At 43.4% G+C, this 22,226-nt stretch overlaps 1 protein-coding gene across 1 annotated transcript in view; it reads left to right on the top strand.

Annotated features, from left to right (window-relative positions):
* PRPF18 (pre-mRNA processing factor 18) overlaps positions 1-22,226 on the top strand; it is a 40,948-nt gene that overhangs the window by 11,637 nt on the left and 7,085 nt on the right. Inside the window, exons 3-9 of the mRNA XM_075552353.1 lie at positions 1,342-1,446; positions 6,285-6,398; positions 9,337-9,483; positions 10,761-10,829; positions 13,063-13,203; positions 13,344-13,415; positions 18,212-18,367. Coding sequence (XP_075408468.1) covers positions 1,342-1,446; positions 6,285-6,398; positions 9,337-9,483; positions 10,761-10,829; positions 13,063-13,203; positions 13,344-13,415; positions 18,212-18,367 — 804 coding nt within the window. The remainder of the gene's footprint in view (positions 1-1,341; positions 1,447-6,284; positions 6,399-9,336; positions 9,484-10,760; positions 10,830-13,062; positions 13,204-13,343; positions 13,416-18,211; positions 18,368-22,226) is intronic.

The following is a 22,226-nucleotide window of genomic DNA, read 5'->3' as shown; positions in this document are numbered from 1 at the left end:
GCTGCAGTACCCACTTTCCAATGAACTCTGTGTCCGAGGGCAAGTCTGGTTACATCTTTAAGGGGCTCTGTAAGTAGATTTTAGGCTTTCACTGTCAGCCATCGCTGCCTGCACACTGGGTGCGCAGAGTTTAAGCTCAGATGTAATTCCTTCTTCCAGTCTTGGATTTTATTATTTACAATCTTGAATCACACAAGCTCCTTCCGTGAAGATTTAGCTGCACCTCACTTAGATGGCTGCTTGTCTTAAGAAGAAACTATGTGACCCTACTTCCTCTTCCTGACAGCCAGATGCCCTCTGGCTCCTCCGCCATACTTTGCCATTGTACTCTTGTCTACAGTGATAACTTCATGAGGAGGAGCCCTGGGTGACATAATGGTTTATACACGAGGCTACTAACTGCAAGATCAGCGGTTCAAAACCGCTGCCACTCTGTGGGAGAAAGAGGAGACTTTCTACTCCCGTAAAGAGTGACTCCCAGAGACCCCAGGGCAACCCTATCTCAGTTCTATAAGTCAGAGAGAACTTGGTGAGGGCAGATATCAAGCAGGACCACAGTGTAATAACGAATTGTTCTTTGATTAGAGTTTACACTGAAGTGTGAGTTCAGAATCCTTTTGTTTATCTAAACTTTATACATATATATCCTTGGTCTGCTCTAGGGGCAGCATGGGCAGCTTGTTGAGTAATAATTTAAGTAAGCTCAGCAGACATTTGCTGTACTAGTACTAGTATGATTAACCTAGCGCCTGGCATACGTTTTAAAGTACTATTGAGAAAAGAAGGCATCCATGACTAGGAACGCCTTCTAGAATAAAATGCATGGGATGTTGACTTGTATAGGTTAAGAACTTAAGTAACTGAAACAGGACTATCATATTCTTGCTTTTCATACTTTCTTTGCTTTTGGTGTGTGTGAGACGTGCCTTAGCCCTGCAGGCAGAGTTTTGCCTTAGTGAATGAGCATTGGTGGAATTTTTACTTTGTGAAAATGCTTAAATTCTTTAGATTCTAGGGATAAATCAGTCCAGTTTCAGCCCTCTTAACTTTTTATTTTTGAACCATACGATTCTACCAATCTTGGTAGTAATAGCGTTGCCTCTTCAGCGCATGTTTACTTGTGATGTCTTGAAATGGATGTTTTCTAAGCTCTGAACAACATACTCATTTATTATTTGCTCTTGCTTTAGACGAACATTTAGAAAACCTTCAATATTTAAAACATGTTTAATTTCCATGGCTAGCTAAGGTAATCGATAACATTACTCACAAATCCATATGCTATGAAATAGTGTATTACACCTGGCGTGCTGACTTCATTTCTCTCGGCTGTTACTACAGATCCAGCCCAAAGAGGAGGACCCGAAACCCTTAACTGCATCAAGTCCCGTGTTAGAGCTTGAACTGGCAGAGGAAAAATTACCCATGACGCTTTCTAGGCAAGAGGTAAGTGGATACAGAAGCCCTTAATGAGAGACGAGGAAGTCTCAGCAGTGTTTGCACTGAGCTCTCTTTATTTCCAGTTAGTTCTAGGCTCTTCGTGCTTATATCAGCTGGTTTATGGAACTGAAGAGACTTTGCAGCTGGACAGCTTTCTTCTTGAAGTCTCAACTCTGCCTCCTTTCTTGATGCTATGATCTGAGGGTTTATTTTTAAAATAGTATATCCCTCGAAACTTATAAGTAAACATTTCTATTCTAAATAAATAATTGCAAAATTATTTAAGAATAATAATGTACTCAGATTCTTATTTGTGTAAATTATTTGAAATAATATAAAATGAGTGGCAGTAAGTTTGGGGGAAATGGAATTAAAAGATAATAGAATTTTCCCGTAAGCTATTAGCATTTCCTGTGTGTTAATTTGTAACTTCTTTACTTAACCATATATTTCTCTAGCTGAAAACATAGAGCCCTGCATCGTTATATTTAGGTGTATAGTTTCCATTGCTTGCCTAAGCTATACTATTTTTCAAATAAACTCTTTGCTGATTGCTGTAACATTTCCCTATCCTAAGTAACACTGAAGGGAGCACCTTCGCATGCACACAGCAGTGTCTGGATGGCAGTGAGTTCTCATGTAAGTGTGCCTCTTAGTTGAGTTTATAAGTTGGAACGTTCACACTGTCTAGTGTCTAAAGTCAGTCAAGTGTTTGTCTTACTACATGGTATATAGAATATACCTTTCTGTGCATAAAAATAATTTAAAGAAATATTTTCAGATACACTAAAAAAGTACTAATATTTTGATGCATGGCATAAAATAATACCCATTCATTACCAACCATTGTGTGTACTTGGATTTTTCAGATCATGGGATTTACGGAGGCTGTTTGCAATTGTGGGCTGTTTGCAATAAGTAGGATTACGTGTAATCCAGGAACTGCCTGTGATAATTTGGGATGAATTCTTTTGGAAGAATTTCTAGAAGCATGATTTCTAAGGCAACAACTAAGTATATTTTCAGACTTTGCACACAGATTACCAACTAGCTTGTAAATGCCTTCCACTGGTATATGCTTCTAGCTGTAGTCTCTGCTCATACCCTAGTGAATATCAACTACGATTTTGTTTTAAGGCAAGATTTGAAGACATTTTTGTGATACCAAGAATTTACACTATTCAGAAAGATATAAAGGAACAATGTCACCCCTTCTTCCCAGCTGCGCTCCAAATCCTTTCTCTTCCCATCGGGAGTGCGTCCTGCTGTCCTGTGCATGTTTCTATTGGTCCTGTGACTCCTCCAGGCTGCGCTGTACAGGTCAGGGTGCACTCCTCTCTCCTCATGGACACAGATTAGGTCACGTACATGCTTTCTTACCTTGGACTTTTTTTGCTTTTTACTTTAAAATATATTGAGTTATCCTAGCGATAAACTCAGATGAGTGTAGCAAGTTGTATGCATATGGATGCGCACTTTCAAATTGTGACAGCAAAATATTGGAATAATATATAAATTCATATGTGACTGTGTTGGTGTTTGATAGTGAGTGCATTACTTTGGGCAAGGCTTCGTGTTCCTTGGTTTCCATCTTTATTAACGAGGATAGCAGTGATGATCGCAGGATAACTAATGATCGCGCTCGTAAGTTTTTCATGACTATATGAGGTGTAGGAAGTAAAACACACGCCGAACACAGTACTCAGAAGTACGTTTTCGATAAATTTGCCAGTTATTTCTAGCAGTAGTTTTCTTTTTTAACTAGCCTCTTACTTCTGGGTATTTAGTTTATGTTCTGGTTTGTGCGATACAAATAATTCTAAAGTACAATCCTTATACAAATACATATTTCTGCATTTATATGAGCTTATCAGTATGATAATTGTCTATAAAAGAATTTCTAGTTAAAGGGTGTGTCATTTAAAATTCTGGATGTTATTAAATTTTCCTACAAATGATTCTTTACCAATTTATATTTCTACTAATAGTTTATGAAGTACCATTTTTCTAGCAAGTCTGTCAGCTCTTATTTTTAAAAAGATTTAGTCTTTTTCCAATCTGACAACAGTTTCAGTTTTTCAAGTTTTTCCCAAGCTAATAGATGTAATTTTGTAATTATTAGTGAAATTGAACCTACCATATGTTCACTGGCTTTTAGTGTTTTCTGTGACTTGCAGTTTTTCTTTTGTGAGATTGATTTTTTTTACTGATTGGTTAATCTGTTTTAGAAATATTAACAATTTTCATGAGTGTATGAAGAGAAATTTGTGGAACAGTGTTACTGTATTTTAATTTTGTTTTTTTATGAACATTTGAAACCCTCATATATATGTCAGATATACATTTAGTGCATTTTTTATTCCTTTTGTCATTTGATTTTGGCACAAATTTTTCTATGATCATGTCAAGCAGTCTTTCCTTAGAGTTTGGTGTGGGTGTCATGCTCAGAAACGTTTCCCCCATTCCCGTGTAAGAATTAGCTGAAAGAATTTGGAATGTATAGGCAGGATTAGAATTTGTATAGGCATTTAAAAAAAATAGCTGGTTTGGGAAGCTTTTCTTTTTTGAAAAAAATGTAGAAATGGTATCATAGAGTAGAACTAGGATAAAATGAGTAGAGGTTTGAGGGGAAATAGATTTCAGTTTAATTTGAGAAGCAAGCAAAACATATCTGACCAGCCATGTGATTGCTGTCATTTGTCAGATGGTAACTGGATAAGGTGGCCTATGAGGTCGCTTCTTTGTTGATTGGAGATAGTACCAGATGATCCCTCCATTTCTGTTTTACATCAAGCGCTGCTAATCCAATGGAAACCGTGGTTTTGCAGTGTGGTACGATTTAAGCTCCTTGGTTTAATGGCATTTCGGTCAGTGAGTTACCAACTGACTTGGCTATACTCTTCCCCGCCTTCTCTCTGCAAACATTGTCTCTTCCTTTCATCCTCATGTTTTTCATGTATATTATTACACAGATCTCTCCTTTCCTGAAGCAGTCAGCCAAATGACCTAAATAAACTATTATGGATATTTAAGGTGTGATGATAACATAGTATATCTGTTCATGGAGAATGAAAGAAAAAAACCCAAATTCAACTTTTTGTATCTATTTAAAAATAAGTGATCAAAACATATAACAAGAATATAGAGGGCTTTTTTAAAACCTAAAATACATGATCATACTGTCTTTTTGTGTTTTTTTAAGAAGGACTAAGAACATATGTTAAAATGAAGGCAAAAATAGAGCCTTTTCCTGATACTCTGATGATGTTATAGCTTTGGGTTTTCTTAGAAAAGAAGGATGTTTTCAATTGTGGGCATGCTTAAATTTGAATTGTAAATTCATAGACCACTTTAGTAATAACTAAATAAAATGTATTTATATATGGCGATGGGAAAATAGATTTATGTACATATATGTATAGATCCAGTATTAAGGCAGCAGATGGATGTTGGCCCTCTACTCAAGTACTCCCTCAATGCAAGAACACTTTGTTCTATTAACCTGGCATTCCATGCTGCTCACCTTCCTGACAAGATTGCTGAAGACAAAGCAGGTGCATAAGTAAATGTGAAGAAAACTGATGGTGCCCGGCTTTCAAAAAATATAGTGTCAGCCCCTAATAAAATGTAAAAAAAGAAAAGGAAAAAAAAAGAAAATGATTAGGGCAAGGAATGTACAGATGTGCTTTATACAATTGATGTATGCATATGTATGGATTGTGGTAAGAGTTGTATGAGCCCCTAATAAAATGTTTTTTAAAAAAAGATATAGTGTCTGGGGCCTTAAAGGCTTGAGGACAAACAAGCGGCCATCTAGCTGAGAAGCAACAAAGCCCACATGGAGGAAGCAAGCCAGCCTGTGTGATCACAAGGTGTTGATAAGATCAGGTATCAGGCATCAAAGACCCAGAACAAAAACTTTTATCATAATGAATGAGGAGGAGTGCCAAGTGGAGACCTAAAGCTCATGTGTTGGCACCTGGACATCCCCTTACAGAAGGTTCGAGGGGAGGAGACGAGTCAATCAGGGTGCAGTATAGCACAGATGAAACATACTTTCCTCTAGTTCTTTAATGCTTCCTCCCCCCCCCCACTATCATGACTCCAATTCTACCTTACAAATCTGGCTAGACCAGAGCATGTACATGGGTACAGATAAGAGCTGGAAACAAAGGGAATCCAGGACAGATAAACCCCTCAGGACTAATATTGAGAGTAGCCATACCAGGAGAAGGGGAAGGGGATGGTGGGGGGAGATAGGGGAAACAGATCACAATGATACATCTATAACCCTTTCCCAGCGAATGGACAACAGAAAAGTGGGTGAAGGGAGATGTCGGCCAGTGTAAGACATGAGAAAATAATAATTTTATAAACTATCAAAAGTTCATGAGGGAGGGCGGGTAGGGGAGGGAAGACAAAATGAGCTCAAGGTCTCAAGTAGAAAGAAAATGTTTTGAAAATGATGGCAACAATGTACAAATGTGTTTGACACATGGATAGATGAGAGATGGATTGTAATGAGAGAGAGTTGTACGAGCCCCCAATAAAACGATTTTAAAAGAAAAAATAATTAAATAGCAATGTCATTTGAATCAAAATAGATTTTAACAGACTTGATTTCCTCTTTGACTCACAAACATTTTTGTTGAGCATAATTGAAATGATCAAAGTGTTTGGAAGATGTTATAGTTCATTCAGAAACATCTGTGTTTGGGTAATCAAATTAGTTATATTAAATTCAGATTTCATTTTGAGCTTATGTAAAATTTGTTTTGAGATGCTTGGTTTTTCCCAATCTCAAAAGTTAAATGGCTTACTGGGGATTTCTTTTCTCTTTCAAGGTTATCAGGAGATTGAGAGAAAGAGGAGAACCAATCAGATTATTTGGAGAAACAGATTATGATGCTTTTCAGCGTTTACGAAAGATAGAGATCCTCACACCAGAAGTGAACAAGGTAAGAAGTCAGATCACGCTAGAGGAAAAACACCAAACAAACCACAGTACCACGTCAACTGGGAGAAATACGGAACTGGATGCATTGCATTGTGATAGGCAGAAATGGGGTAAGACCAGGTGCCCGACTACTGCTGCTACATTTTTTTTTTTTTAAAAAGCTATTTTGGCTTTGTATCCTTATTAATTTGTTATCTACCTGTTCTGTCAAATGCTGTGAGATGGGTGTGGTTCTTTATGTCTGTGTTAACTTCCACAAAACAGTAGTTTAAAGCAATTTCTTATTATAAAACTTGCTTCCGCTTTTTTTTGACTGTATAATAAATCACCCTGAAACTGAATGGCTTCCAGTAACAAATTATTATCTCTCACTGCTAAGTTGGACACTTTTTGCTCGGGATATTCTTGTGATTGCATTTGGTCTCAGTTCTGCAGCTGACATTACCTGAGGCTTCCCTGGGCTGACCTGTTAAGATCGGGTCTTTATTCGTATGTCTGAGGCCCTCATTGGAGAGGCTGGAGCAGCTGGGGACTGGCCAGGCATCTCTTTCTCTCTCTGTGGCTTCCCTATTGATCAGCCCACTTTTCCTACCTGAATGGAAGTATCCAGGTAGTTGGACTGTGTACGTGGTGCCTGCCTTCCCCTGACTGAGTATTCCAAAAGACCAAAATAGGAACACAGGACTCTGAGCTGTCTTCAGAAGTTATGCATTGCCATTTCTGCCACATTTTAAAAGTTACACAGAACTAGCCTAATTCCATGTGGGAGACCTGTAGCTTCAATTGTTTGCCCAACTTCTGTGCATATCCTGTTCAGCATTTGTCTTAATCTTAGTATAGGTCTTAATCAGACTATCCTATTTTAATTCCTTTGACCCTCTTCGTTTATGATCATTATGCATTGAATTAAGAAAGATAGAAAACAGTTTGTTTCTTTGTCTTCTCTTTCCTCCCTCCTAGTTTGATATTACGTTGGTGCCATCTGTAATCTCTCTCATACCCTTCTTCTCATTTACATCCCTGCTGCCACTGCTTCGAAGTGGAATAGTCTGCTGTGCTTGTCTTTTCAGCGGCTTCCCAAACAAAGCCTAACCCATGCTGTCATGTCGGTGTGGCTCATAGGGATCCCGCCGGACAGAATCGAGGCTGTCGTCTGCAGAAGCCCGCTGCCAGATCCTTCTCCTGAGCAAGGGAGTGGGTGCAAGCTGCCCGCCTTTCTTAGGCCACCGCACCTCCAGGGCCCCTCTTTTAGATCCTGACCAGGTCACCTCCCTGCCCTGGTTGTCTTCTACGCTGCTGCCAGTTGAATTTTCTTAAAGCATATCATGATGATATCACGCCTCTGTTCAGAACTTCCAGCAGCTTCCCCTTTCTCCACACGGTATGGAACCTTCCATGATTTGCCAGCAGCTCCCCTGTCAGGCTGCACTTTTCAGCGTTGCTGTCCCAGCGCACAACGCAAACACTTGGCTGCACGCTTTTCGTCTGTCTTCCGTGAGAGGAAGCTTCTTTGTCGGCGCTGCTGGGACTCGGCTCTTGTTTGCCTGCCTTGGAACGGGCACTTACGCTTTTGGACATGACTCAGAGTATTACATCCATGCGAGCATTTCCTTGGTTCCAGTCACCGTTAAGTGCTTCCTTCTCCACCTTCCTCTGATAGATTTCTGCTCGTGCACTTGCTGTGCTCCACGAGGGTTGTTCTCTCTCCCTGTGGGCACGGACTGCTTTCCTTTTCTGTGCCTAGTGTCGCAGCAGTACAAGTCGAGGAAAGTGCCAAGGACATGGAAGGTCTAGATTGCATTCCGGGTCTCGTGAGTTATTAACTATGCAGACTTTGGCAGACCGTTGACTCTTGCTGCGCCTTGAATCCTCAGGTAGAAGCTGGAAGTGGCGCTGCTGGCTCCCTGGGATATTGTGAGTAGGAAGGAAAGAGCTGGGAGACCTGGCTGCAGGCCTGATGTACTCGCACGAGCAGGGGCTCCCAGGATGCGGTTCATTAAGTCTTTGTTTGAATGCTTCTCTCTCGTGTTTGTGGAAGGACAGTAGACTAGAATCTGATATCATTATTAATGTAATGACAACAAGAGCTACCATTTGCCAAATGTTTATCTTGTGGCTGAGACGGTTCAAGATGTGCTACTCCTGTGTTAACTCATTTAAGTGAATTAATGTTGTAAAGCTCACTTCGTTTTAGATGAAATTCGATATGGCATCCTCATGAAAAGCCTGCCGATTAGGACTAATATTTTTATTTCATGGGCCGGGGAATGTCAACATAATTGCTCAAGAACCAGTGGTGGCAGGGATGTCAGTCCCCGTAATCCCAACAGTACCACGCACGGCCCTGCTATAATCTCGGGGCTGTAGTTTCATGGCTGTAATGATCGACTGGCCAGTTCTCATTCATGGTTAGGAAACAGGCTTCCATTTTTTATCCACAGGTCACGAAATGGATTTGCATGGGATATGAATTTGTCAGCTTGTTGTAAACGTGGCTGAGAGTCTATGTATAGATGCAATACATTTTTATTTCGCTGCCGTTTCTGACTGTTTGGGGTCCTCATAATAGTTGATAATGCCATTAGACGTTTAAGAGAACTGAGGAAATGGGTTGGGGACTATAAAGGAGATTGGGCTTCATCAGAAAGTTGCAGGATTTATAAAGGTTCTTTCATGGATTTGTCACTACTGCCTGTTTTACTGACCATCAGACGAGCCTTTCCTGTTCATCTTTTTCAGTTTAAATATGTTCTTAACAATCACGTTCAGATGGGCTGTGGTTGTTAGCTGTATAATAAGTGGAAATCTTATCTGAGTCACCGGTTTTGCTAAGCTCTTAACTCCTTGTGGGGAAAAAGTGAATTGGCCTTAATGAGAAACCGAATGAAACTCATTGTTGAAGTTTCACACTGGGTCCTTAACTTTTTCATCATCTGTAGGGACTGAGAAATGATCTGAAAGCAGCTTTGGATAAGATTGATCAGCAGTACCTCAATGAAATTGTGGGTGGTCAAGAAGCTGGGGAAGAAGACACACAGAATGATTTGAAGGTTCATGAAGAAAACACCACTATTGAGGAGTTAGAGGTAACTCGTGCCCATCCGATTCCACCCATCCCTTTTGTTCTCGGGAACTGGCGGGTCATTTAATGAGTCCAGTAGAGTTCAGGGGACACTGCCACCATGGAAAACACCCTGCTCTGGTTTCATGCTCTTACTTGGTTTCTTTTTGCCACGCTCCACACTCCCTCTACTTCTGGCCCTCATGGTCCATCCTGCTGATGTGCTTGATCTGCGTTATTTCATTACTTTTTGGTTTTCTTACAAAACCTGTAGCATTTTGTATGCATGTGTTTTTGACTTACAAAAGTGTGGGGTTTTATTTTTTTAACTTTTTTCTTTTAGCTCTATGTTTTTAAGACCCATCCTGATGCTAGTCACCATGTAGTCCATTTGTGTTGACTGCCTCTTGGTGGTATTCTGTATACTGTGGGTTTTGTAGCCCATCACTAACAGTGATGAGCCTCCCAGTCCCTGCTCCCACAGACAACCTGGTAACAAACAATCTGTTCATAGCCGCCAGCCAAGACTGAAAAGTAGACTCGCTAAATTTATGTCTGCTTCATCTGGCTGAATACTGCCCGAGTCCTTTCCAATGGCTGCCCCAGCCCTGGCCAGGGTGGGAGGGGCTTGTATTTCTACAATCCCACCAACACTTGGCCGTAGTTTGCTTTATATATTTGTCAGTGTGACGATTGTGGAGCGTTGTAGGCAGTCTTTAAAATTACAGTGCAGTGTCTTTACCATGCAAGCACATAACGAGAAAGAAGTAAGGCTCAGTTTGAGGCTCTTAAGGCTTCATCAGCTGCATGCTGCGCTTTATCTGTTCCCTCGCTCCCTGGCTCTGACACAGCTGCACCCGCTCGGAGTGCAGCCACAGAGCAGGAGGGTGCCCGTGGAACCGCCCCTCCGTCAGGGACCCTCTGTTGGCCTGAAGCAAGTGGTGCTGTGGGGCTTTCCACGTTTACATAGCTTTACCGACGTGCACCTACACCGGACAGGCCGTTTGAGGTGGGTAACGCCATTGTTTTTGAGTGTTCACAGTGGCACCATCACCACAATCTAGTTCTTGAGTAGTTTGTCTCCGAAAGATCTGTCATATAGCATTCACTACTCGTCTTCCCTCTGTGATTCAGCGGCATTGGCAGGAAAAACACATGCATTTTTCTACTTACCTAGAAATCCCGTTACGTTTTTAAATAAAAACTAAACAGCACAATGCAACACAGAGCCATTTTACAAGTAGCGTTGATCGCATATCTGTGTAGTTGTCACTACTGAACAAACACATTCTTTCTCTCGAGGCCTTGGGAGAATCGTTAGGCAGAGGAGATGATCATAAAGACATGGACATCATTACCAAATTCCTCAAGGTATGTTTCCGTGGGCTAAGGAAGGCAGGGCATTTTGCTTAGTAAGGAACTGCTCTCCAAGTTTGAGATGATCGAGGGTAAACGAAAGCTTTAACTCTTTACCATGCTGATGTTATTGTGATACAGCTTGGCAGTTGAGCTGTCTTAGCGATTCTCTTTAAAGTTGTCTGATTAACGTAGGGCGGCAGGAGGAACCGAAAGTGTGAGGAGTGCCGCTTGATTTGGAGCCGCTCCAGGAAGGCGTGGGTGAGGGGGAGGCCCAGAGCTTTTAGAAGAGGATGATGTTGGGGGGTGGGGGGGGCACTGGCTGGAAGAAGAGAAGCAGCCCGCAGGTCTTAGGTCCTAGTCTTGCTGTGACTAGCCCTTCCTGTCGGCTTTGGAACTTCCCTCTGCAGTGGGCTAGACCGAGTGTGGACAAATTAATTCAGCACTAACCACCCGTTTTTATTACACTCTGCCTAAGAGATTCAAAGGCTAGCGGCAGAAGAAATTTCTTAACTGCTTAAAGTACTGTCAAATAGCAAATACTTAGTTTGATATTTGTTTTCACAACTCAGACATATCAGCCACCACGTTCTGAATTTAAAGAAAAAGTTCCGAATATATTGGAGCTATGGCCTGGGAGGTAGGTCGGGGATTGGGAGCTAACGTGAATGTCCCCTTTGCGTGACTCTCATTGCTATCCAGTTGGTTCCTACCCATGGCGCCCCTGTAGGGCCATAGGACTGCGTCTGTGAGTTTCTGAGACTATGACTCTTTATGGGGGGAGTTAGCCTCACCGTTCTCGCAAGGCATGGCTGGTGGTTTCAAACTGCTGACCTTGTGGTAAGCAGCCTACTACGTAACCCACTGCACCACCCTTCCCTTATAGTGGATGTTTCTGTCCTCTGGAGGAGGCTGTTTCTCTCAGCCGACACTGTTTATCCCTAGAAAAGGGGCACTTGATTCACGAGCCCTGGGCCACTGAGGGCAGTGTCCTTGGGGGTGAAGTACAGCAGAAGAGATGGGCTATCATTTCTTTCTGTTTCCTTTGCTCTTTTAGTGTGTACTATAATGATAATTTTTTGTTAAATTGTAGTTTCTGAAAGTCCAAATACTCACATTCCTGAGAGACCATCATTAAATGGTGCAGTTCACATGGTATTAGAGATAATCAATCTGGGCTGGTTGAATTTTGTATAATACAAATGGAAGCAAATGTGTATTTCCATAAATCAACTATGAAATTTGATAGCTGTGTTTAAAGGAAAATGAATTAGCGTATCCTGAGCTAGGAGTGTATGTGGAATAGGAAGGTTCCCAGTAAAAGTCATGGCTTGCTAAAGACAAAGCTTCTAAACATACAGGAGACAAGCAGAAATCATTCCTTCACTGTAAGTATCATTTGATCTTAGCACTCATTTTACTGATCAGTATTCCTAGGCTCCAAAGACCTGGTCATTGTGCGAGCATTGGCATGATGGCAGGGATTAGGGGGTGAAGCTGTGGCTGCAGTCATAACTGCTTGTGTGCCCTGTACCTCTTTGCTGTGGACTCAAGGTCCTCATGTCAGGGCTGGCACTTGAGTGACCTGGGACCCAGTAACTACACTAGAGGAACAATTGACAACTCTACAACTCAGGCAACCAACCTGTTGGTGGGATTTGCTTCCCCTGCCAGTGTCCACTCCGAACCCCTCATCCAGGGAGAACCCCACAGAAATGAGGAGTGCACTGCTGGCCTCGGAGGGCTCGGGAACCCCTGGCTGGAGCTAGCTTCCGCTCCGGCTCCCCACACCCTTCTCGCCGAGGGTGTTTGTCCCTCCAGTGCCCTTGAATAGAGTGAGCAGCACCAACTCTCTCTGCCCCCACCCACCCTTGGGGCCTCCCTCTCAGGGCGCCCTCAAAAGCCCCTGTAGCCAGCTGTTCGGCAGGAAGAGCTGCAGGGGGGTCTCGCAGTGGGCGTGGGAGCGGCCGGAAGCCTTCTGGAGGGCCAGCTGCTCCAGCTGCAAGCCTGACACACGAGTAGCTCTGCGCGCCGGAAACTCGGGTTTATGTGCAACATGAACGCAGAGTAGATTTTTTACTCTCGTCATAAGTGGGAAGTGTTGAATAACGAGTCGGTAAGTGAGGAATCAACTCAGTCTAGAAATCAGCCTTAAGGGTGATTGTAACCTGCTTTTTGTGTCTGAACTCTTAAACGCGTGGAGCCACTGGGTGGCGATGTAGCCTCAATTTACCCATTCTTCCCCCAGTTTCTCCTTGGCGTGTGGGCTAAAGAACTGAACGGCAGAGAAGACTCCGTGAAACGCAGCGTGCAGGGCAAATTGAACAGCGCGACTCAAAAGCAGACGGAGTCGTATCTGCGCCCGCTGTTCAGAAAGTTAAGGAAAAGGGTAAGGCTCCCTAGAGTGTGTCTACCTGCCCCTTTCGGTGTTGTTGTTAACAGGTGAGGTAGACTTAAAGGAAGCGGAGATTTGGCCTTCAGTACAGACAGCTTCCAAAATTACTTATGCTTTTCGTTGCTCTTTTCCAGAATCTTCCTGCTGATATTAAGGAATCGATAACAGACATTATTAAGTTCATGCTGCAGAGAGAATATGTGAAGGTACGTTCCTATGCAGGGCATTCAAATGGTGGGTAGACGCATGGCTAGGCCATGCATATCATTTGGGATGCGGGGATTTTATATAGCCAATTTAAAATCAAATGTGAACTGAACTGGGAGTGTATCGTCAGCTTTATTTAGGGACTCAATCACAGACTCGGACCACAGCTACATGGTTTGCCAGGTTTAAGGAAAATCTGAAGGCTCCTTTGAGCACGGACTCCTTAGGCAGTGTTCACTTTATGAATGGGGTTGAATTTCAGAAGTTTGTCAATGGTTCGTTACGGCTTGTAACCTTTTTCCCATAGAAACAATGTTAGATAGATTAGTAGTTCCCCAAACCAGTTATGAAGCCCATTTAATCCATAATATAGTTGAGCTATTGTACTGATGATACAATGGAATTTAACCACCCTTTATAATTATTTCAGCAGGAAAATGTTCCAAGTAAGGCTGCCAGAATCCATCTCTCCCATTTCCGTACTGAAACCTTAGCACACCTCTTAGAACGTAAGCCTCTCCCCTTCCTTCAGTGTCTGAACTCTTGAATCCGGAGGAGGCGGCCGAGAGAAAGCTCTGATTCCGTGGCTCCTGGGGACAGAGTGGAGAAAAGGGAGGTTGGGTTGCTGCCAGCTGATAGAGGGAACCCAAAGCCCCTCTGCCAGCAGTGGAGACTTCCCATGAAGCCTCCGTCAAGGGCTGGCAAGGGAACCGCGAAGCTGTGGTGCAGTGGGCTCCTTGTGGGCTACTAACCCACACCCACTCCTTAGGGGAAAGCAGGCGCCGTCTGCTCTTGGCAACAATTTACAGTCAGAAACCCAGCGGGGCAGCTCTGTCCTCAAGGGTCTCCTTGAGTCAGACTCGTGCACTAGAGAAAAACCCTGCCTACTCCCGTACTGCCCTCCCGTGCGGTGCCGTAATGGCGCCTAGTGTAGCTGCTGCGTGGGTGTGTTCATCGAGGGACTTCCGCCTTCAATGGCCCTCTGCTTCCCCAAGCCCGATATCCTATGCCAAGGACTTGCCCTCCTGATGACATGGCCAAAGTGTGTGAGATGCAGTCCTGCCCGTCCCCACCTCTAAGGGGAACTGTGGCTGTCCTTCTTCCAAGACGCATGTGTTTGCTGCTCTGGCAGACCACTGCCAGCAGCATGATGCAAATGCCCCACTTTCCTCTCCAGGCCTCATGACTCGCTGTCCAGCTGTCCACATGGAGCACGAGGCAGTTGACTAGACTGCGGCTTGGCTTAGATGAAGCTTGGTGCTCACAGGGACTGACACCTTGCCCTTCCCCACTTGACGGCGTCTGGCAGTAGATTGTCCAAGGCAGCGCGTTGTCTGATCCCGGCCGCTCCTTTCACGAGTGGTGACTGTGGATCCGAGTGAAATGAAATCCTTGGCAGTTCCGTCGTTTTCTTCTTCTTCATGCTCTTTGTTGGTTGAATTATGAGGAGTTCTGTGTTCTTTCTATCGAGCTGTTGACCACATTGAAGGCTGTACTCGTTGATGTTCATCAGTGAGTGACTCATGTCCTCTTTACTCGCAAGCAAGCCAGTTTGTGTCATCTGCGTGTGATAGGGTTTTTTTTTTTAAACTTAATTATTAACTTTTATTTTAAACTTAATTTACTCCCAAGCTCCAAGTCTTGGCTTCTTCGGATGTTTCTGAGAGATCCTTTTCTCCTGTGGAACCTCGTCTTGTGGTTAGGATCAGTGTCCTCCTCAGTCGGCATCATCTCAGTGTGGCAGGGGGAGCGCAGGGATGGGTTGAGCGACACTGAGCTCTAATAAATGGCGGCGCATCTAGGCCTTTGTTGACCGGATGTGCTCAGTGACCAGAGACTTCACATCGACACCCTTCAGTTCAGCATTCCTCTCTGTGATTTTAAGCACTGTTTTTGGGTCACCGACCCTGGGTCCAACCCCACTGTTTGACCAGGGGAACATCTACCAACTCCGTCATTGTAACCAACTCCACTGTTGTAACGCCGGACGGGCACACCCTGCTTCTGCAGAGTGACATCTCTCAGATACCCGGTGGCTTTCCGGATATGCAGACTCTTGATGGCCTGGGCGGTTTCGCTGGTGTTCTTAAAATGGACCCAGAGAGTCGACCCTCTGGATTTGCGTGAATTTGTGGGGTTAGCTGGGTCAAGTGAGTAGTGAACCATTTTGGCAGCTCACCTGCGGCCGCTACGGAAGAGGAGTGCATGCGGTAGGTTCTTAATGCACCTCCCTTTGATCCAGATGCCACATTCTTCTTCACGTCACCCAGATTCTCAAGTCACTTGTTCCACATGGAGACTGAGGCAGTGTGGTGAAAGTGTAGCCCCGACTTGGGTTTCCTCTCACTGGAAACCGCATGGCGCCCCCTTGTTCTGTTCAAACGGTTTATGCCCAGGTCCTTGTGTAGATACAGCTTCCACGTGAGCATGTTACGTGTGCTGGGATTCCCGTTCTCCATATTATCTGCCATTTGCTAGGCTCTGCACCATTAAATGCCTTTTCCTAATCCGCTAACCGCAGTGAACAGCTTCCTCTTGGCCAGACCCTTCCAACATTAGTCCTGATGCCCCTTGTTCGATACCCTCTTCTGGGTTTGACTCGCTGCAGACACACTACTGTCACTGTTTTTGAATCACCGTTAGCAAACTTATACTTTCAGGTGATATTAATGATATCATTTAATAACTTCTAGAGCCGATTGACTCGCTTTCTTTGGAATGGGCACAGATGTAGATCTCTTCCAGTCAGTTGGCCACGTAGCTGCCTTCCAAATGTCTTGGCATCGACTAGTGGGTGCTTTCACACTGCATCCGTTTGCTGAAATATCTCCATTTTCATTCCGTCCCCCCTGTTTGGGACCAGTGTCTTTGGTGCTATCTCGGCTTCTTTCAGTGGCTGGATGTTGTCCGGTTATTTTTGGTACACTGGTGCTGGGCGTCTCCCACTTTCTTTTGATGCTTCCTGCCTCACCCGGTATCTTGCCCCTAGGAGTCTTCATATTTCACCTTGAGCGATGGCTTTTTCCTTTAGTTCTTTCAGCTTGAGAAATGCCACACGTGCTCACATTTGGGGGCTTTCAGACTAGCTCTTTGTGTCGCAGCAATATGCAAGCCACCACCAGGTGACAGACCAATACTATATGGTGGCCCAAGAGAGTGGGAATTGAGGGTTTCAGGGCCACAGTTGAAATAACAATTCCAGAGTAGGAGTGGGGACCATGACACAACGGTGGGAGGCATGTTTACAGTCCTAGAACATGCTGCCCGGGTGGTGATCAAATGGTTTACTTGTGTAAGAGACTCACATTATTGAGGCTAAGCTAATGATTTTACTCCCTGTGAGAGCCAGTGAGGTGGTGTTTGTTTGTTTTTTTCCAGAGAAAGTATTTTTGTTTCATTTTTAGATAGTTTCTATCAACTGCATAATCATTTTAGATAGTTTCTATCAACTGCATAATCTTAAGGCAAGTTGCACTGGACAGGATGGAGAAGGTTGCTCTCACTGGGAAGAATCAGCTCACCCCCTTGCCTGAAATGGATGGATGCCCTGTGACTTTCCCTCCTCATTCTCATGGACGAGAAGGAGGTGAAAGTTTATTTTGTATAAACTACAGTAAGGCCCAGGAAACTGTCATAATCCATTTTATGGAAATTTGGGAAAACTAAATATTGGAATTTTTTTCAGTGAGTACCTAATGTTAAATTTTACATTTGAGAATCAATGATGAAACTATCCACAAGCACTTTTGAAATTAAACTTTTTTTTTTAATTAAACTTTAAAAAAAAAAGAAATTAAGCTTTATAAAACCTGTTGAACAGAGCAGGTTAAAAATCATCTTTCGGATAGGAAATTCTTCGAGTTAGCATGTGTATAGTATGTGTATTTTTACTTCAAATAACTATATTACATAGGTGTTTAAGTTTGGAATTTTAAAATTCTTTTGAGGCTTGACTATCTGAGTATAAATTTTAAAGACCAGGAATTCAGCCCTCAAGGTCTTCAAAAAACTTACCTGCTTTATGTTTGTTTTGTTCCCTGAGGTTTGTTTTCTTTATGTTTGTTTTGTTCCGTGTCCTTTGTTTTCCTGTCCTCTGCCTCACTGTTCGCCAAGCTTCGTTTTTAAAAGAGCCATTTGTCTTCCTTGGACTCCATCTTCATCCCTCTGTCTTTTATTTTAAGGATATTGGCAGGTGGGAAGGTTTTGGAGGGGCCAAAGGGAAGTGATCTCATTCTTTAGGTATTTGACTTGGGGGCCAGCATTTAATCTCTGTTTGCACATCTGTTATGGACCCTAGGTGATATTCCCAGCACACAGAGCCTCCACTGCCCTGAGAGTCTGCACTGCTGTGCAGGGAGTGGAGTCAGTTTCAGGTTGGATTATGAAAAACGAGTTAGCCTCTCTCTTGTATGTGGCCACCTGTGGAGAAGACTGGGTCCGGAGGAGAGCCAAATTAGAGTTCCTAGCAGTACATCAGATTACCTACCTGGTTATTCCATATCTGAAACATATTAATTTCTAATGCACAAAAGCCTCAAAGGAATGTTTGTGTTTTGACGCACAAACTGAAATGTGGTTTCTTTTTTCCATCTGTGGTCCGGGGAAAGGCAGTCAGCCATCCTATACTTTAGTTTCTTTTGTTTGAATGAAGAGAATGGTAATGTTGTCAGCCTGCCTGAGCGAGGGCTGACAGTTCAGTCACAGAGGGCTGTGCGTTAAAAAGTGAAGTTAGAAAGTATGTGAACTTCCAGTAATTCTTCGGCTTTTATGATCTCTTCTGAACCTGTCTTTGTAGGCTAATGATGCATATCTGCAGATGGCCATTGGAAACGCCCCTTGGCCTATTGGCGTCACTATGGTTGGTATTCATGCCAGAACTGGTAGGGAAAAGATCTTCTCCAAGCACGTTGCACATGTTTTAAACGATGAAACGCAACGGAAATATATTCAGGTAAGCAGTTTAAAGGGAAAAAATGTTGGGCCTGGGGGTTAATTTCCTGTGAAATTCTCAAAACTATAAGATTTGGGAGCAGAGAAATTGTAGTAAATGTGATAAGGTGGGATGAAAGTGTTTTTCACAGGTACAGCACATAGGTAGATACTTCAGTCGGACTACATTAACACGTCCTACGGTTGATAGGTGACGTAAGCCAGGAGGAAGCGTTGCGTTTTGATTCCCTTAGCATCGCAGTAAAACCGTCGCAGCTTTTTTGTGTTTGAAGATACACAGATTTACAAGTAAAACGAGTTCAGAGGGATTTTCAGACTCAAGTAAAGGAGGACATATTTAGAGTATTTTGCAATAAATCCTGTTCTTTATTTGCAAGGTAGATAGAACATGTACTAAACTAAAAAGAAGGCGCCCTGGTGGTGTCGTGGTGTGCGAGTTGCGTGGCTGACCACCAGGTCCGTGGTTTGGCACCGACAACCGCTCCAGTGGGTAAAGATGAAGCGCACTGCTGGTAAAGAGACACAGCCTAAGAAGCCCACCGAGGCCCTACCCCATTGCTATCAGTAGCAGTCTCTAGGGAATCTACATGGGGTGGTTATTATTTATTTTGTTTATAATGAATCTAATCGGTTTTAAGTAGCATCGATTGATATTCCTGGTAAATGAATGGGCCTTGGGTGTTTTTATTTTCTTAAAATTGTACATGCCCCACATAAACTTATTTGCATTCTTTGTTGGATTCGACTTTTCCTCTTAGTGGGAAAATAACCCAGTAAAATATGGGTTTTCCCCTGTGATCCTAAGTCCTGGATTGTGTTGGTCTGACGGCTTTTGCTGGATGTTAACTGTTAAACATGAGACTCTGGAAGCTCACTTAAAATTTAGAGTTCACTTAAAATGCACAACATGCTTCCAGACTTTTTGCCAGCGAACAATCATTACCATATTCATGAATTGCCTTTTGTTTGTATTTCAGCTTTGAGAGTTGAATATGAGTTGGTTTGTCAGACTATATGCTTTAATCACAGATATTAGCATTTTAAAATATGATTTCAACCTGACTCTTCCACCATATCAATTATAGGCGTTATAGAATTTAAATGTACTTGTGGCAGTGCACGGCATTTTCATTTGTTCATAAGCATCAATTATTATATCAAAGGCAAATAACTTTCAGTGGCGGGGTGGGGGGTGGCGTAGTTGCTTGGCTTAAAACAATAGAAAGCTCACAAGTTTCCAGTGACTAATTTTGCTAATTGTATTCAACTCTGCCATTTCAAGAAGTGTCATGTGTATAAGAATTAATATAATTAGATTAATGGCCTAAAGGTAGCTTTCCTCTTTGTAAGCAATGAATGGTATCTCTTTCACCACCTCCTTGAGTGATTCTCTTATAAAAATAAAGAAAACACCAGCCCCCCCCCCTTTCTGGTGTTGTGGGGAAGGTGTATAATAAGCTGTCCGCCCTCCATTGTTCCTTCATTTGGACCGTTTCTTCCCAGTTTTGAAATGTTTCTTCCGGGGGGAGGGTTTACCACTTGATGGGTGTTGTGAAGCATTTGGCTGACCCTGTGCCTTTTTAGGTTTCCCTAGCCCCTCGCTTTCTGTGACACGGCTGCCAGTTCCCTAGACGCCCATGCTTAAGCCCAGCCACTCCCACACTGGGTGACTTCAACAGCCAGTCAGGCTGACAGGGAGCTTGGACGGGCCGGCCCTCTGTCTTTTGCTTTCTTGCTTTTTCTGCAAGCACGGATTAGAGCACTGTTTCATTTTCTTCTCACTTCTGCCAAATACAGCTATTCCTTCAGCCAAGATTTTGGTAAGTGTGGTTACACAGAGTGTAGGGAGCGTCTGCATGGACTTGGAGGTTCACACCTGGAGATCGTTATGGCTGGGCTGCTCTCACTTTCCAGCATGCGAGCTACTTATGAAGTGATCGAGCCAACATGATCTGCCAACTACAAACATGCAAAGCATTTATTTATTTATTGCATTTGCTCATAAATGCACTGAGAATTCTCTATATGTACAATGTATGTTTATGTACCTTGCATAACCACATGAGTCCATATTGCACAACACAGTAACTATGTACATTTTCTGTCTTTACCTGAGTTGAGTCTGACGACTTTGCACTGAATGGACTCAAGCACACTTCCAATGATCATCAGTCATGGTGGGACGGTGCGTGGACTTAATGATCTTTATGTGGGAGAAGGCTGACTCACATGAATAAATAGAGCCGAGTAATGCAGTCAAGGCGGTAGCACATTTTCTCATATTTGGGTACTTTCCCTCTGCTAGTAGGTTCCAGAACTGCTCATGAGCTCTGGACTGCAGCTGAATGTCGGCTTGTAGTATCAAAATCTCCCATTCAGTATGAAAGTGATACGTTTTTGTCTTCTTACTGAGTCCAGCTCCCCACTCATTTTAATACCCTGTCTACGTTGAAGTGGGAAATAAAACAAGGTCTAAAACTGGTGCTAACTGAGCTGGTTGGTTTTGCTGCACTTAGCGCAGTTGCTTGCGCCTGCGTTTGACTGCTAAGCTTGCATCTGGTTGGCTGCGCTGCGTATCAGTTAGGTGACGGGACTGATGATAGGCATGTCTATTTGTTTCATGCCATGCGATCACCCACACTACATTTGTGATCGACTTGTAGATCACGATCGACATGTTGATCACCCCTGCTTTATGGGTCAGGAAGGAAGGGAAACCAGAGGAAGCTGAGACCCCCTCTGAAGACTGTTTGCCCGCCCGCTTCCCTCTGCTCATCCTCACCTGACTTTTCTGAAGAGCTTCCGCAGTTCCTGTCCACCGCCTCCCACGAGCTGCTCATAGGAGAGAGAGGAGGCTGTCTGCTTGCACAGACTGACAATCTCAGAAGCCTGCTGTAGGGTCGCTGTAGTCAGAAGTGACTCCGGCCGGCAGTGGGGTTAGGGTTCTCACACCCCTTTCACAAGGCCTCAGATTCCCGCAGAGCTCTCTATGCAGAGCCCTCGTTGAGTCTCAGTAGCCCCTCTGCCCTCTGGCCACGCCTTCCCAGGCTTGCAGGTAGGGTTACTGGACTCGCTCTCGATGGCCCTACACCTCGCCGACCCCCTTGCGCAGCTCTTGGGCCCACTACCATCCAGATCCCCAAAGTGAATTAGTGGCCTGTGCTGTCTGCTGATGTCCTGCCTGAGACAAGCATTCCATTATCTTTTCATTCCACTTTCCTTGGAGCTTTTTGAAGCCCCTCATATATGGATTAATTGTTCTGTATACTATACATTTGTTTGGGAAGTGGGTGAAAAGATCGAAGTATGATATTCATTCCAAATAATTTTCTTCAGCTTTCTCCATCATGAAAAGCAAACTCTCCTATAATATCCTTCTTTGGCAAGTTATTTTCAGGAACTTTAAATTTGTGCATACCCTCATAAACATCATTCGAGAATTTAGTCATTTATGGCAAACCATAGTTCAGATTTTGGCGTAAATATTCTACAAGTGCCTTAAAAGATCATCTGCCCATAGAATCGTTTGTATATTTGTGATATTGCCCAAACATTTTAAAGAAACACATCGCAGCGTTCATGACTGTCAACCAATGACAACACTGTGACTGGACACCCAGTGTTTGGGAGAGTCGATAAAGCTCCCTGTGCATCATTGCACTAAGTATGTGTCCTATGTGTGTGGGCCACGTGCTGTCGTGCCACACCTGCCACTCTTGGCCCACGACAGGCCATTTCTGAAAGGTGAGTTACTATATAATGACAGCTGTCTACCCAGTTACTGGTTATCCAGCACATTAAAGCAGATTTTTAGAAAAACTCTTCCTAGACTGCAGCGTACCTTCCACGTCTCACCTGTT

The sequence above is a fragment of the Tenrec ecaudatus genome, chromosome 6 (genome assembly GCF_050624435.1).
Source record: "Tenrec ecaudatus isolate mTenEca1 chromosome 6, mTenEca1.hap1, whole genome shotgun sequence".
Lineage (NCBI taxonomy): Eukaryota > Metazoa > Chordata > Mammalia > Afrosoricida > Tenrecidae > Tenrec > Tenrec ecaudatus.
The sequence above is the reverse complement of the archived record's forward strand: the minus strand, read 5'-3'. Positions and strand labels throughout refer to the sequence as shown.